This window comes from Synchytrium microbalum (assembly GCF_006535985.1).
Source record: "Synchytrium microbalum strain JEL517 chromosome Unknown SmJEL517_scf0010, whole genome shotgun sequence".
Taxonomy (NCBI): Eukaryota; Fungi; Chytridiomycota; class Chytridiomycetes; order Synchytriales; family Synchytriaceae; genus Synchytrium; species Synchytrium microbalum.
This window is the reverse complement of record NW_022158359.1, coordinates 564,921-580,310: the sequence shown is the minus strand read 5'-3', so window position 1 is coordinate 580,310 and position 15,390 is coordinate 564,921. Positions and strand designations below refer to the sequence as shown.

The window sequence follows — 15,390 nt, the reverse complement described above, 5'->3', positions numbered from 1 at the left end:
TTTGGAGCAAGCTTACCAGAAAAATGTGTAGATTGCCACAAAGGGCGACGTCTGTATGGACTTTGAGATTCACCCAAGATGGACGTGACCGAACATCGAGCTTGGAATGACATCAGGTATCCAGACCCTTTCACTTGATTGGAGCGGCCCCTTGAAAAAAAAAAACGACCACAGTTGCCCAGCTGCCCATGTAGTTTTCGATGTTATAGGAAATTCATCTAATTATTGTAATCTCATTGGAAGTGGGCGTGGACTCAATCTATGTTAGTTTTGGGCCCTTTCAGTAGATGCAAGAAATTCCCCAGCTGATTCAGTATTTTGACTTTAGACGCGAATTGGAGCTCCCATTTGACAACAATCAATTAGTCACCTAGGACGTGAATGCCACAACAGGATTTACATCGTCCTCTCACGAGCCATGCCGACGAAGCTCGAATTGATGCTCGCAAGTTTCTAAACGAACGAGCCCAGAAACAGTTCTACAAAGATTTTCGGGACGGTATTGAGTACTTGGAACAGCAAAAAGTTCGTGATGCGGCCTCACGACAACAGAGCAGACAACCCTCCAAGTTTCTGATAACGGCGTTGGATATGGCAAGGCCATCTATCGATCCGACACGAGCTCCTTCTTTAATGATGACGAGACCTTCCATCACTGACGATGAGATTGCTGAAGATGAGCCAGACGAATATAGTTCAAGCCCTCAAATCATGATACGAGTCTCAAGTGACGATGAAGGGTTACCAGAACAACAACAAACAGAACAACAAAAGGAACAACAACCACTTCACCTACCGAATCCGCTCCAGATGAAACAATTGCCACGTCCAACAGCTCTCTCTGTCACCAAACAACAGTCTCGTCGTGGCTCTACGATCGAAAGTCGCTCTGCTAGTGTCGTCAGTACGAGAAAGAAGGGGACATCGACCCGTGCTGCTGCTAAACTACGAAGAGCTTTCGTGCTAGTGAGGCACTTCATCCGATTCGTCAAAATATTAGCAAAACCCCTCAGCAGAATGTTTGAAAAGGGATGGGATTATTATGATGCTTTCCGTGATGAACCTACTGATCTACGGAATCACTCACTCATCAGCGCTACTGGATTGGCTGCTAGTATTGGCAATGTTGGTATAAGTGCAGCTGCTAGTCTTCTCATGATTTCTGGAAGTCCAAATAGCTCAATAACACAACCGATGCAACAACAATACTCTGGGTCATTACCTGATACCATGCGTGATTTGCTAAAGAAGAAACCGATGGATCGTACGAGTCACGATATCGCCATGTTGCAATACTTTTTCACTCCTATGCGTGCTTTTGCTAAATGGCCTGTTGAGTAAGTCACTTCTTTGTTATGTCAAGGGAAATCAACGCTCAAGATCCTCCGTCTTTGTTGTTTATAGAGGTCAGATGCACTTTTTGAAGGTTGGGCGTTGTAAGTGTAGCTTTATCAATGATCTTTCGTGTGTTCTGGATTTGTGCTTATTTGGCTCGTTTTTATCAACTGTTAAAATTAGACGAACGATGGGGAGCCAACCGTATGCTTGTCAGAGAAGGTGATCCCGTCGGAAATATGTATATCATGATCAATGGAAACGCTAGTGTGTTGCAAAACCAGAAGAATGACGAGAACGCACCGAAACGACCGAATGGTGATAAAGCTGTCTTTTTCGACAAGACTCTAATGATGGTAGTCGCTGAATTAGGAGCAGGAGGTAAAGACGATGTGATTTAGTATTTCAGCAGTGTTGCTTCTACGGGCTTTTTGTTCCAACCCCTCTATCGTTTTAGCATGTATCGGTGAATTGGCTTTCGTTTCAAACATACCGAAACGTTCAGCCACCATAATGACGAAGACGGCCTGTGAATTTCTGAGTGTGGACAAGGCAGCTGTCGATTTTGTTCTGGGCATGAGTCGTGCTCAGTCAGATCAGCGTAACTTGAAGCTACTTTCAAGATTTCCAATTTTGAAGACGATGAGTGCTGATCCAGCAACACTCATGCGTTATTGTACATTCAAGAAATGTAAGCTTCTTCTCGTTCTTGACTTTTTGAAAGGTGCAAGCGCAACAGACAATGACCACAACCATGAATAGATATGTCAGAGTCAGTCGTTTCTGCCGAAGGAGCTGCTACAGGCAATGCCGCAGTACATTTCATACTATCAGGTCATTGCAGAGTGATCAAAGTGCTACCGTTCGTCCAGCTAAAGCTACCAAACGGATCCGCCGTGCTGAAAGCTCCTCCTCCAGGCGTCGACATCAACTCACCGAAATTCGTCGAAACTCTACCATCGAACATGTCAATAGTACACCGCCCCATCGTAGTCAAAATCATCAATGTTGGTGAAATGTTTGGAGAAGGTCCTATACCTGGGCTAGTATACACTACAGAAGGAGAGACTGGACGACATGGTATATCTCAACGGCTTTCGTGGGATAATGTTTCTGTAGTGACTTCGTCATGTGTGGAGTGTCTGTCGATACTCACCGTTGACTTCCGTATGTTTGCTACTGATCTCACAAAGGCGAAACTTGCTGAAATGGATTCGAACTCGCAAAGGCTATCTCTGGACGATGTGGCTTCCGAATTCAGTAATAATCGTCGATGGTATGGATACAAGAGAGGGGTCCTTATGGAAGTCGTCAGGACTTCTGCACGTCTTCAAGACCTCATGAAACGACTCGATGGCGAAACTACCTGAAATATTCAAAACCCGTCCCGGAAACAGTAATAGAAGTCAAGTAGTTTAGTTTTTCACTTGTGGCCCAAAAATAATCTATTGTATTTACACACGATGATGTTGTACCTAACGAATCTTTACAAGACTTTAATGAGTGCGTTGTCGTTTATGAGATTTTTCTTTCTTGTGGCTGGTAGCTGGCGTGTAGCTCTGGTCTGGGTGAAGGGATGAAGATGATGTGGAAGAAGGATTGATGCTCTTTTTCGGCGAGCACACTGAGCAAAACCATGAGCCTGATGGGACTTCCGTTAAGCCCAAACAACCGAGATGAAACCATTCAATGGGGCATTCCTGTGAAAATTTAGTTTTTTTTCAGTTGCAACATGTCGTGCGGAAAAAATGCAATACACCCATCGCAAACCCTCATTACTTACATCGTTATCACAGGCAACCATCTTTCCAAAAGACACTTGTTGGCAATGACAATATAGAGCATCATCGGCTTCTCCCTGAGTTTGTACCAAGAGTTCTTCAGGACGAGGCACTTCATCTTCATACACGAAATCCGAGGCAGGACTAGAGACAGAGAGAGTAAAGGACGAAGAGTTAGAGGGCGTGTTGTGTGAATAGCATGTGTTAACAGGTCTTTTTTAGGCTTCTGTCTGTCACACTGACGTTTTCTTTTTCTGTTTTCGAGGTCTACTAGATAAGTGTTGTGGTTGATGTTGTTGTTGATGAGGGGCATGTACTGATGCAGATGATGATGAGGATTTGCGTTTTTCAATGACGTCTAAAAGAAAGTGTTAGTACGTTTTAGTAACGGACCAGGTGCAATACTTACTTGATGCTAAGAAGATTGGATAGGTCAGTCAAGCTGCCAAAAACCGAAACAAAAACGGTTCAGAGATGCTTGATAACTCACATGAATTGCCGGCAGCAGCTTGCAACATAATAATCGGTAGCGGTACAGATACAGGACTAGTACTACCAGAGTGATCTCCTGATGTTCCTCCCTTCACACTCGCAAACCGTCCATCAGACCTTCTCGGTTGTGACGTTCGCGAAGATGTCGAGTTGCCTTCACCCTGATTGGCTACATCAACACCACTAAATGACGAGCTGAATGTGCCTCCGATGGTTGCTGAATTCAGTCCAAATAATGAGGCATACGATGCAGTAGGTGTGATTGGAGGATGTTGTGGATGTATGGTAGATTGTATGGGGTTTGAATGATGCGATATGTGTGTAGTGTTTATGTGACTGTGTTGTTGAGCGTGACGTGTTGAGCCGGTGGTGTTCGTGTCTGTGAGACGGTTCAAGTCGTCACATAGTTTTTTATAATATGAGTCAATCTGTTGGTGAATGGTGTTAATTGAGGATCCATACACAAAGATAGAGTAAACAGTCAGCCACTGACGAAACAAGCAATGGTAACGTATACTCACCATGCGACGAGTTCTTTCAACCTCTTGAATCTTCTCATTGGCAATTTCCTGGGCTGCATTGAATTTCTTTTGAACTTCTTCAAACACTTGAGTCTCTTCCTTTTTAGCAGGATCTCCTTTATCTGGAGTTGCTTCCTTGCCAGAGTCAGAATCAACCGAGGTCTCTGTTTTCAACGTGCTGTTCGGCGGTGGCGGTGCTGCAGATCCCGAAGCTTTGGAGGTGCTCGGTATGGTGTTTTCGGATGTTGATATCATCTTCTTCAATGTCGTATCCAAGTTTCCGATTTCTCTTCGGAGCTCTAGATACACGTGCGTGTGATGTGAGCCGAAATGTGATGTTGATCTCTGATAAATTGTAACGATCGGTTTGGCAAAGAGGGGCTCAATTTCAAGATTGCTTACCATGGAATACATAGTCCTTGTGCTGCAATTCCGTAAAGACGTGCTTGATGTCCTTATGTACAGAGTCGATATCTACGTTCGCTGTGTGTCAGCCGAGGCGGGAGGCAAACAAATTTCAATAAGCAAATACGCGATTATCAGATACGTAACTAGCTATGTATTCTTCTAAATACTCTTGCGGATCCTGAGGCATTGTTTTTGGCAGAACACGATCTTTTTTTTTGGCCAACAACTTGAACTTTCTGTCAAATATCAAGCTCTAATAATATAATGGCAAAGAAGGACAAGAAGGCAGCTGCCGAGCAACCAGAGGCAACAGAAGAAGCTACTGCTGTCGTTGATACTGATGCAATGGAGGTCGACTCGCCAAAACCTGCCAAAAAATCTAAAAGAAAATCCTCAACCACTGGAGGAGCTAATGGAGATGATGAAGAAGCAAATGAAGACGGCAAAGCATCACATACTTATGAATCGAGATTGACTGCTCTCAGTCCAATTGCTCACCCTCTTGCAGGCAAAAAATTGACTAAAAAAGTGCTGAAAACAGTCAGGAAGGGTAAGCTTTACTTTATTGTAGCAGCCTATAGCAAGATTTGAGGGGTTTCAAGTGATGGGTTCGAATCATCTTTTCTTGCCTTGTATAGCTGCCAAAGGAAAGAGTATTAAACGAGGTGTGAAGGAAGTCGTCAAAGGTTTGAGGAAAGGTCATAAAGGGTAAGCTCAAAGTGAATCAACCTTGGTGCCATGACAGTTCTCAACACGATCTTCTCTATTTAGTGTCGTCATCATCGCTGGAGACATCTCACCCATAGACGTTATCACACACATTCCGATATTATGTGAAGAAAACAATGTGCCATACGTCTATGTACCTTCAAAAGAAGATCTTGGATTTGCTGGAGTCACCAAACGACCAACATCTTGTGTGATGATACAGTGCAAAGAAGACTTTAAGGCACTCTATGATGAGATAAATACTGAAGTCGGAGAAATGAACGCAACACTCATCACCGCCGTATAGAATCCTCGCCTGTCATTTCTATGTATAGATTCTTCGCCATATTTTGTTTTTCGCAATACAACCAATAGTAAACTTGCAAATAAGGTGTTCAAGGTGTTCACACTTGCGACCGATCGCTCGATCTAGCTAACCGCAAGGTGTCGGTCTTTATATAAACTGAATTTGAAATCTATGAACGGTGTCGTCTCGTCCTCGGTTACTTCCAAAACTTGTAGAACGTGAAAAATCATTCCATTGCACTAGCTTACAAAGTCACCAACAGGCCATAAACCGAAATGGTAGATGCAGGCTCAATAGCATTCATATGCCTCCTCTTCCTAGTAGGAGCAGTACTCCAAGTAATCGTGCTCTGGTCTTGCAGGAGGCAACGAATGCGAATGTTGCTCACACCATTTGATGGTGCAGAACGCTCTGGATATACTGTCTGGACTGATGATGTACTGAGGCCATCAGTAGAAGCTCCACCGCCCCCTGCCGAAGAGGTATCTAGCGCTATCAGTGTGTTGTCATTGAACATCTTGCCTTCGACGCTAACCACCACCAAACATCAGGAACCATTACCCGAATATAAAGCAGAGAAGGAACCGAGCCCTCCTGTCTATATTGCAATGTCTAAGCTTGATGATATGCAAGAACTACCGCCCCCAACGCTTAACGAGACTCCAGAAGCAACATCCATAGTGCAACTCTCGGAGCCTCATGCATCTATAAGCCCTTAACGTTTTTTTTCGTCTGCCACTTTAGTATAGTTTATTAACAATGTAAGTATATATAATTTCAATCTTATGGCTCAAAGTATGATCTGTATAACTTTTTCGGCCAAGTCATCGACATTGTTCACATCCACCACAGTTACGGTGTCTGCAAAAAATATATCCTTGATCATCTCACCACAAGTATTGTATGTCAAGATACGATCAACAAACGAGGTGAATTCCTTCCGTCCGGCCGACTTGGTCTTCGGAAGTTTGGTTAACAGCTTCAAGCCAAGATAATGAAGCCATGTTACGTTCGTTTTGGGATGGTATCCTTCCCAATCTCTACCAGTTTCCTCTCGCATGATTCTATAGCAGTCAAACTGATAGTCTCCTTCGCCATTGAAGTAGTCTTCATCGTCTAGAGCCAAGAAGCAGAGCACGTTCCTCTTACCTGCAAGAGTAAGAAAAAAAGGGACTGTCAGCCGTTACAATGATTACACATCGTTCAACGTACGACAATAAAGACGAGAGAGTGTGTAGTCAATAATGGTTGCTCGTAGGTCTGTAGATTTAATCGTTATGAGTTCCGACTCGGACTGATACGTGAATTTTGGCGTCGAGGTTGGCTTCAACATGAAATTTCCCCAATGCTAATGGACCATACCAATTGCATCAGAATCTCAAAACTTGTGTTGTGCAAAAAATATCATTGTTGGTCGGTTTATATTACATACCAGATCTCGATGTTCAAATTCAACTTCCTATAAGGCGATGACTTAGAGCTGGCTACATCGTTACCAAAGAAAAGTCTCGAAATACCTTTTCTGCTATACTAAAACTTGCCACAGCTTGACCAAGGAGACTCTTGGCCTGCTTCCATGTTTTCAGTTTTGAATGTTCGAGATCAGTACCTGCATGCTCCAAGATGAGTATAGCATACATTTGATGATCGGGCATGTAATCTGTATAGTGTCAACAGATTGGTGAGTCTCTGGCAACAACATATATGATCCCGTGCTGTTTTCTGTGCCATGCTTACCAGGTCTATCACTCTCTGATTCGTTCTCCTGATCCCAGCGATCCCATTCATACAACAACTCTTGAGGATACTGATCTTTTACAATGCCAAGTCGCACTACTGGGATGAAGGCAGCCTTGGTCTCCTTTTGCAAATCACCCATGATTTTAGTGATACGGAATTCTTGTAGTACATTATGTGCTGATTGCTGTATACATCCATTCACTGGAACGTCGCCGTCAAATGGAAGAATCTTTACTGCAGCAAGCTCATTCGGGGTCTGTGGATGTGGTATGCTGTAGACCTCTGAGAATGTGGCTTCGCCGAGTTTCCTCACACTCTTCAAAGCAACGTTTCCTAGAATCTGCTCAAACGTTGTCGGCGTAGATTGATTACACATATCTAGTAGTTCCTCCAGAGGTGTCTTAAATGGATTTGACGTGAGTAATGAGACTCTTTTAGGTTACAGAAGGCACCTTCCGTTCTTACCAGAGACGAAGATGATACCTGACTTGGATAATGTGGACGATGGTGCCATAATGGTGATGACGGCGGTACTTGTGATTTGGGTGTTGCGACGTGCAGTGGAGGTGCACGATATGATGTTACAGAGCCAATAGATACTCTAGAGATTGGCGAAGGAGTCTGATCCGTGTTCAGCAATATCCTGCCTATCATTCTCCTGAGTTTTGCTGTCGGTGATGCTGCTACCGGCGATCCAGAGCTGAATCGTGCCATGCTTACATCGTCCTCGACACCACCATCATTAGCTATACTTTCGACACTGCTAGCACTGGCAACACTACCATAGCTCGTCCTACATCTAACTGGAAGTTTCGAGGGACTCTGTGGTGGGCTGACACTCCTTACAGACTGTGTCGATGAGATAACTGACTTATTTGCGAGTGGCGATGCCGGACAGTTTCCAGGTAGGGGTATTTTAGAGCTGCCTGTTGACTGGCGTGATTTCTCACTAGCCACATTAACCGATAGACTACTCAGTCGCTGTACTGGTTGTTTAATATCAGATAATGCTGGAGTAGGAGTGTTTTCCTTTTGCGATCCATCACTCAAGGGAGACCGGTGGCGTTCTGGGCTGTTACTATGTAAACTAAGTATACTGCCAATCGAATTTCTATCGTTCTCGCTTGATGAGCGTCGTTCTCGTTCAGGAGTTGCTGAAAACCAGTCCTTATGATGATGATGGTTTGGTGTGCCCACGGTTTCGTTTCTGAGGAACCTAGAGGAATCGGGCGTTGCTACTGATCCTATTGATGAGACAGGCGATACATCCCAGACTTTGACGGATGGTTTTACATAGACTCTTGTTGCTCGTTTTCCATATGTTAGCACTTTGCGGGCATCCTTGTATCGATTATCTACTGGGCCAGAGGAAAGATCATCATCGCTTACGTCCGACCAAGTTGGCATCTCAGCGGATCTACACAGGCAAGAGCTGGATCCAGTTATATAAGCGGAATTGTGAAGTAGTGAGTGACTAAGTTGGGGTGAACTGGAAGGAGTAACAAAAACTAGCAAGCAAAAGCTAGTGACGACCTGTCGATGACAACTCCAAATTAACGTGATTACTACGTCGCCTTCTAAATCTCAAATGCTCAGTTCCATGCTAAAACTCCAGAACTTTTTCTGATACCTGATCTTTTGATCGCGGAAGGAAGGTGCTATTCAGAGTCTCTCAGTTCGCCCAGCGTGCTGCTGATGCGATGGAGTCCAAAACTTTAAGCAAAGTGAGCATGATCTGGGCCGAATACCAATTTTGCGAGTTGGAATACTCACTTCCCGACCTTTTCCCATAGTATCGCAACGTTTTTGCTACAGCGCCGCTTCGAACTTTATATACTCAAGTTAGAATTGATGCAACAGCCCCTACAAAGATAAAGGTTGTTCATAGCATGGTGAAATTTGCTGAATCTGTGTTTTTATGGCTGATCAAAATATTGAGACTAGGCCAGCGAACGGTATTTCGCTATTCCCTTTGGTGCCCCAGGATCCAATGGCCACGTCGGGGTGCTTCCAATGCCCGGTTCGAACCCAATAACGACAAAGATCGAAACCCATCCTCACATCTTGCTTGGTGCGTAGAAAACGAAAGATTCTTGAATGGTTTATGGATCAATCTGACTCTCTGTTGCCAGCACACAACAAGCCTATTTCGGACTTTGAATTCAGCCCACTGTCGCCCAATATTCTGCTTACCTCGACACGAAATGATGGTCTAGTCAGGATATGGCAGCTGCCAGAGACTCCAGATGACAAACTGCCAGTTGAACGAGTTGAAATAACCACACCAACAATGATTTTAGCTGGACATGAAAAAAAGGTTGACCTGATCAAATTCCATCCCTCATGTGGAAACATAGTCTCCACAGTATCGGCCGATTCCACAATCCGACTATGGGAGATTATGAGTATGACGTGTAGAATAACCTGCAACGTCCCGGCTTCTCCGACTTCTCTGTCATGGAATTATCAGGGAGATGAATTTGTCGCTATGGATTCAATCGCTGGAGTACATCTCTTTGATCCAAGAGACGGGACAGCTCCTGTCCACTCTTTAGCATCGGGTCTGAAAGGAAACAGCAGCAAGGTCGTTTGGTTGACACCAGATCCATTAATTGTAACAGCTGGATTTACAAAATCTGGGAACCAGCGTCAATTGCTATTATGGGACGTACGCTCTTTCGAGACTCCAGTCATGACTCTCGATGTGCCGGGTGCCGGTGTTTCTGGAGTTACACCGTTTTGGGATCCTGCCCTCCCGCTGCTGTATTTGACTGCCAAAGGGGAAAGTATTCGAATTGTAGAACTCTTTGAAGGAAGTTTGAGACTCTCCGCCGCAGATTGTAAGATAGAAAGACCTCTCACAGCTATCGACATGCTACAGAAGGGAATGTGCACACCATTAAAATGTGAAATCGCTCGATTTGTCCGTCTGGGAGCCGACAATACTATCGAAATCACAGCATTGAATGTACCACGAGTTGATGGCGAATCAGTTATTCAACAAGACTTGTATCCCCCCATCGCCATGGTAGATCCGTCACATACAGCACAAGCCTGGTTTGATTCAAAATTGTCGTTGGAACCGCTGATGGCGGAAGCGTTCCAAACCGTTGCTCCCATATCAGAAACCTTGCCCGTAAAGCGATCAGCAACGCTAAGACGAGCTGGAACAATGTCTCGTAAAGCAAAGAAAGGTGGCACAAGATCTTCACAAGATGGACCCTCGTCTCTAGATTGTCTGACTGAGGATGAAGACAGAGATGACGGACGAGAAGATTTAGACGGTCATGTTAAGATTGACCATCGAGGATGGTTTGGTATTTCGTGGGAAAAAAGGTTTGTTAACACTTTTACTTGCTTTGGTACACCGAGCTAATATATCAGTCTTCTAGATTTTTATCATTGAAAAAATCAGGGAAGCTCTTGCTCTTCGAGGATGCTGATGCTGACTCCCCTATTGCATTGTTCCACGTATCCAAGAATCTCAGTGCTCTGTCTCAGCTCTCCTTCACAAGCAACGGACCAAAGATTGGTTTGTCGCTCGTACTTGACAATCGCACGTATCGTTTCCAATTTGCCAATGAGGGCGAAGCAAGTTTGTGGTATAAGGTTTTAGATGCAATAATTCGACCATCACCTCCTCAAATCGAACGAAAGACTCATTCTCGACAAACGTCAAGAAATCAAAATAGTTTGGAAATACCTCGAACATCCATTTCCGATCGGCCATTATCTATAGCAGGAAGGTCGTCAACGGGCTCTAACGGGTCTCTAAAACACCTGGTTATGGGAAGCCGAACCGGCATTCTTATGATGGGAGAATTACTGGTCTTCTCCGAAACCGACAACCAATCAAAGAGTAAATGGAATCCTCGTGTTGTCGAGCTGGATCAGGATGCATTATTAAACATTTACACTGACATGAAGCACTACACTTCCAACAGTATTCCCATCCAATCTATAAATCTCGGTGCAGCTATATCAATTCGATTGACCAAGTACCCTTTACCTTCAAGAAACAACACATTTGCAGCACCCGTCACATGGCAGGTCAATACCAAGAAACGGGTCATCTTCTTCAGTGCTTTGAATAACGTTGAAGAGGCGCTAGCATCCTGGGATGCTGCTAAGTGGGTTTTGGAGACAAGAAAAGCTCTCTTAACGAAGTCGATCTTCCCAGCTGCCGAATTAGTCGCCGAAGACGTCAGCATTGAGGGATTCGCAGAGTTTACCACTTCTCTAGGCGAAATGATGATTTATGGACGGATTTTCCTGTCTGTCGTGATTGAAGACATCTACATATTCGACACGCCATTCTCAACTACTCCTGTATACTGTATCGCATCATCCAAGTTTCAGTCGATATCGAGAGTTGCTGAAGAGGCCCATAGTTTAGAGATCTGTATCAAGGACATGCATCCAGCCCGTTTTCGAGTCGCCTCTGAGAAGGAGATGGACATGTGGATGAGTTTGAATTTTGAAGCAATCGATGTGTTGAATCGTATTGGAATAACAGGTGAACAGCAATACAAGGATGCGATAATACAGGCAAAGCTGGACGAGTCGGAAACTGAAGTCAAGGAGTCTCATCTCCAAAATGTGCATGTTGTTGACGAGAAGCTTATTTCGTCAGGACGACGGAGTGTCCTAATTGGTGTGTTTGGGAAAGTAAAATTGGTGGTCACACTGGTTGAACCAATTTGGAGATCTCTGAGGATGGATTCTTCATTCACTTTTGATTGTGGTATGCAAACGTTTCATTTCTAGACCTTGTCTCGTCATGCTCCCTCAAACTTCTCATGTGGTTATATAGGTCACGAAATTTACGTCTGGTACGGCAAAGATGCAACCAGAGTCTCAAGAGCCAAAGCTGTTGACATTGCGGGCAAAATTAGAAAGTTCCGTAATGACCGGCCGAAAATCCACATGGTTGATAGCGAAGAACCAGACCTCAGTGCCAAATTCTTTTCAAAGTTGGCATGTCAAGACTCATGGACGAATCTGTTCATTGATCACACAGATCCAGGCTTCTTACGTCGTTGTGCTGCTCACCCTACTCGGATATACCGTATCTTTGATAGCCGTATTCGTAAACGTCAGGTCCGATTAGTAGAAACCTCGGCATCGGCTCCATCGAAGTCGGTACTGGAAGAGGGCTCCGTATTCATTATCGAAGCATGGCAGCAGGTTTATTGTTGGATTGGGAGAGGCAGTTCTAACGAACATCGAACGAGTGGCTGGGCTGTTGCACGAAAATTGGCTGAATCTCTGATAAATCCTGAAATTCGTTGGGTTGGTGTGGCGAAAATTACTAGTGGTCAAGAACCGGAAGTATTGAAGGAACACTTTGTTGGATTTGAAGGAACTCTGCCGATATCAATGAGACTTGCCGAACCTCCCAAAGGACGAGTCGCCACAACAACACCTCAACAAGAAATACCATTATCATCTCTCATGGAACGGAAAGCTACAGATCCTGAATTGCTGGAATGTGTTGATGATGGTAGGAGTAGCACACTTAGTCTCTTTCGAGTACGAGAAGGTGGTGCCGAGCCAGTGTCTTCTGAAGATTATGGGACCCTGTACCGTGACGAATCCTATATTATACTCTACAAATATCGCCTATATGGTGGTCGGGAACAGTGTCTCAGCTACTTCTGGCAAGGAAGTGCTTCAAGTATCATTGAAAAGGGCACATCTGCGATGCTTGCATCTGAAATGACGAAAGAATCCGGTATAGAAGCACGACACGTACGAGTAATAGACGGAAAAGAGCCACTCCATTTCTGTAGAGTCTTTCCTTCGATGACAATATGTCGTAATCGGGAAGTAACTACCAAGAGTCTCTTTGAGATTATACCTTGTTATGGTGGCAAGCACTTCAAGGCTGTAGAGATTCAACCAGCGGATTTAGTTGTAGAACCAGGTCGTGCAATGCTATTCAAGGATTTGGGTCTTCTTTGTATATCCCCAGACGCTCCGACTGGAATTCAAGAGTTTTCTCAGACGTTGGCTTCATCATTGAAAATAAAGTCATTGCAAGTATTGCAACAAAGTGATCCAAGATCGGGCATACTTGATTCATGGCTCAAACAAAAAGCTGTCGCTGCCGAACGATGGTGTCTTCCAACTGAGACACGCATATTTGATGCTCGACTATGGATCTGTTCAAGCAGTACAGGTGTTGTCAAGGTAAAAAAAGCTCGTTTTATCAACAATTCTGTTTTCAGAACCATTAACAACCCGACACAATATAGGTTGAGGAGATTCGCGACTTTATTCAAGAAGATTTAGAGCGCGTAGCAATACTCGAATCTCGGTCTAAAGTCTTTATCCACTTCGGTCTCGAAGCGAGAGCCCAAGAAAAGATCTTCGCATTGGAAACTTTTTCCAAATATGCAACTCACTACGCCAAACCGATGGTGGTAACGTTTGCATACCAAGAACCAGTAGAATTCACGCGACACTTTCCAGGCTGGACGCATGAGAAAATACCAAGTCATATCACTACTAGAACGACACGAGTTGAAGACGCTCAATCAGTACTCAAGGAATTCAAACGAGACAAGTTTTCCCTGGAAATACTGCTATCAGATCCACCTGAATACCTGCCCAAGACGAAGCTGGAGTACCATCTATATGACGATGAGTTTGAATCCATGTTTGGAATGACGATGGTCGCGTATCAGAAGCTACCAGAGTGGAAGAGACTTAGGCTCAAGGGTGATGTCGGGTTCTTTTGACATTGGATTCTCTTGATCTTTCATAATTGCTGCATCATTGTAATATACTAGTTAAACGTAGTCAAACCCTGTGCATTCACGAAATACAGTTACGTCCCTATAATAATAGCTGTAATATGAACTATATCACGTAAAAATCACTCCCTTTGCGGATTTTGTCAGGCAAAACACCTGATGTGGCGGAAAAAACACGTTTCATCATTGCAAAACCAAAAGTTGCCGTTCCAGTAGATTTTTTGTGTGGGAAAATGTCCAAGTATTGGAGTCTCTTTAAATCCATAGGCCTGCTCGTATCGAGATTGACCAGTGGTAGGACCGCAGAGTTCAGCAATGTGCTTCATAAGCAGATTGTTCAGGTGTGTGAGATTTGGTAGTGGATGTTTCGTATTTGTGGACTAAAAGAATGACTCTTTCGATAGATCCCTAAATCCGCCATCGTGCCCTTCGTCCCATTCGCTCTTCGATGGCTCTCCCCGTCAATATCGTCGAAATTGCACAACGTGATTTTGAAGTCGACTACACTTCGAAGGCCATTAGCTTCTATATCGTATTTTGGGATTAAGCATAGACCTCATAATCATTATGTCTCTTTGATACCGCTGATGAGGGATTCTCCATTTGCTGCCGCCAACCTCCAAAATCACACTTCATCAAACCACGTGGCTCAAAGATTTGCGTCGACGCTGCCTAGCAAATGGTAAATGTCTGCCAAATACGCTCTCTAGTTTTCGTTTCGAGCTTTTGTCCACCCAGATCTAAGATCGTTTCGAACTGAATTCTCCTGAATATCGTTAGCAATCACACAAAAATTCATTAATCCTTTCTCCGCTTTGTTATAGGGAAGGTTTGGTTGATGTAGTTAGGCGATCTTCTATGAAGACGTCCCTCTACTTTACTGAAGAGTTACCTCATCAGACTGCCACCAATACGAATACCTCAACAAACGTGAACTTAAGCATGTATTTATACCAATCTGCTGCAGTTGAACTTGTGGATATCGATACCAGTACAAGTATCCAACAAATCACGTAAGCGTCTCTACGCGAAAGTGATTCAAGAACTCGACTAACAAACTGCTTTTAGTTCTGAATTGAAATCTGTCGCCAGACTACACAGGAAACATCTCTACCAAGTAGCAAACACTCTTGAGAAGCTTGATGCAGCTGGTCTCGCGCCGTCCAACTGGATGGTGAGTGGGAGGGATTTAGGCGTAATGGAGATTGTCGTGCCACTTCCAGTCTCGAATGCAAACGAAGCGCATGTCTGGCTCAAGACTGCTGGAATAAAGACACCATCGCCTCATTTTGAACTGGAGATTCCTCAACAAACGCCAATAGAAGCAATCAGTGATGCAA

General features: G+C 44.1%; 5 protein-coding genes across 5 annotated transcripts; 3 read left to right on the top strand and 2 right to left on the bottom strand.

Annotated features, from left to right (window-relative positions):
- Positions 1-381: 381 nt before the first annotated feature.
- Positions 382-2,705, top strand: SmJEL517_g02509 (uncharacterized protein; the record flags this gene model as incomplete). The annotated part of the gene is made up of 5 exons (XM_031168437.1): positions 382-1,337; positions 1,405-1,436; positions 1,519-1,716; positions 1,793-2,026; positions 2,098-2,705. The coding sequence occupies 5 exons, from the start codon at positions 382-384 to the stop codon at positions 2,703-2,705; spliced, it is 2,028 nt and encodes a 675-aa protein (XP_031025674.1).
- Positions 2,706-2,831: 126 nt separating this feature from the next.
- SmJEL517_g02508 (uncharacterized protein) lies at positions 2,832-4,724 on the bottom strand (the record flags this gene model as incomplete). Its single annotated transcript, XM_031168436.1, has 8 exons — positions 2,832-3,035; positions 3,119-3,260; positions 3,360-3,474; positions 3,526-3,531; positions 3,607-4,036; positions 4,130-4,428; positions 4,532-4,603; positions 4,682-4,724. The coding sequence occupies 8 exons, from the start codon at positions 4,722-4,724 to the stop codon at positions 2,832-2,834; spliced, it is 1,311 nt and encodes a 436-aa protein (XP_031025673.1).
- A 77-nt stretch (positions 4,725-4,801) lies between these two features.
- Positions 4,802-5,552, top strand: SmJEL517_g02507 (uncharacterized protein; the record flags this gene model as incomplete). The annotated part of the gene is made up of 3 exons (XM_031168435.1): positions 4,802-5,087; positions 5,176-5,245; positions 5,309-5,552. The coding sequence occupies 3 exons, from the start codon at positions 4,802-4,804 to the stop codon at positions 5,550-5,552; spliced, it is 600 nt and encodes a 199-aa protein (XP_031025668.1).
- Positions 5,553-6,342: 790 nt separating this feature from the next.
- SmJEL517_g02506 (uncharacterized protein) lies at positions 6,343-8,699 on the bottom strand (the record flags this gene model as incomplete). The annotated part of the gene is made up of 6 exons (XM_031168434.1): positions 6,343-6,701; positions 6,765-6,900; positions 6,985-7,011; positions 7,070-7,212; positions 7,290-7,692; positions 7,758-8,699. 6 exons carry the CDS (start codon positions 8,697-8,699, stop codon positions 6,343-6,345), a joined length of 2,010 nt encoding a protein of 669 aa, XP_031025667.1.
- A 293-nt stretch (positions 8,700-8,992) lies between these two features.
- On the top strand, positions 8,993-14,035 carry SmJEL517_g02505 (uncharacterized protein; the record flags this gene model as incomplete). The annotated part of the gene is made up of 7 exons (XM_031168433.1): positions 8,993-9,016; positions 9,086-9,169; positions 9,237-9,363; positions 9,425-10,609; positions 10,708-12,036; positions 12,106-13,484; positions 13,550-14,035. The coding sequence occupies 7 exons, from the start codon at positions 8,993-8,995 to the stop codon at positions 14,033-14,035; spliced, it is 4,614 nt and encodes a 1,537-aa protein (XP_031025666.1).
- Between the last annotated feature and the right edge of the window lie 1,355 nt (positions 14,036-15,390).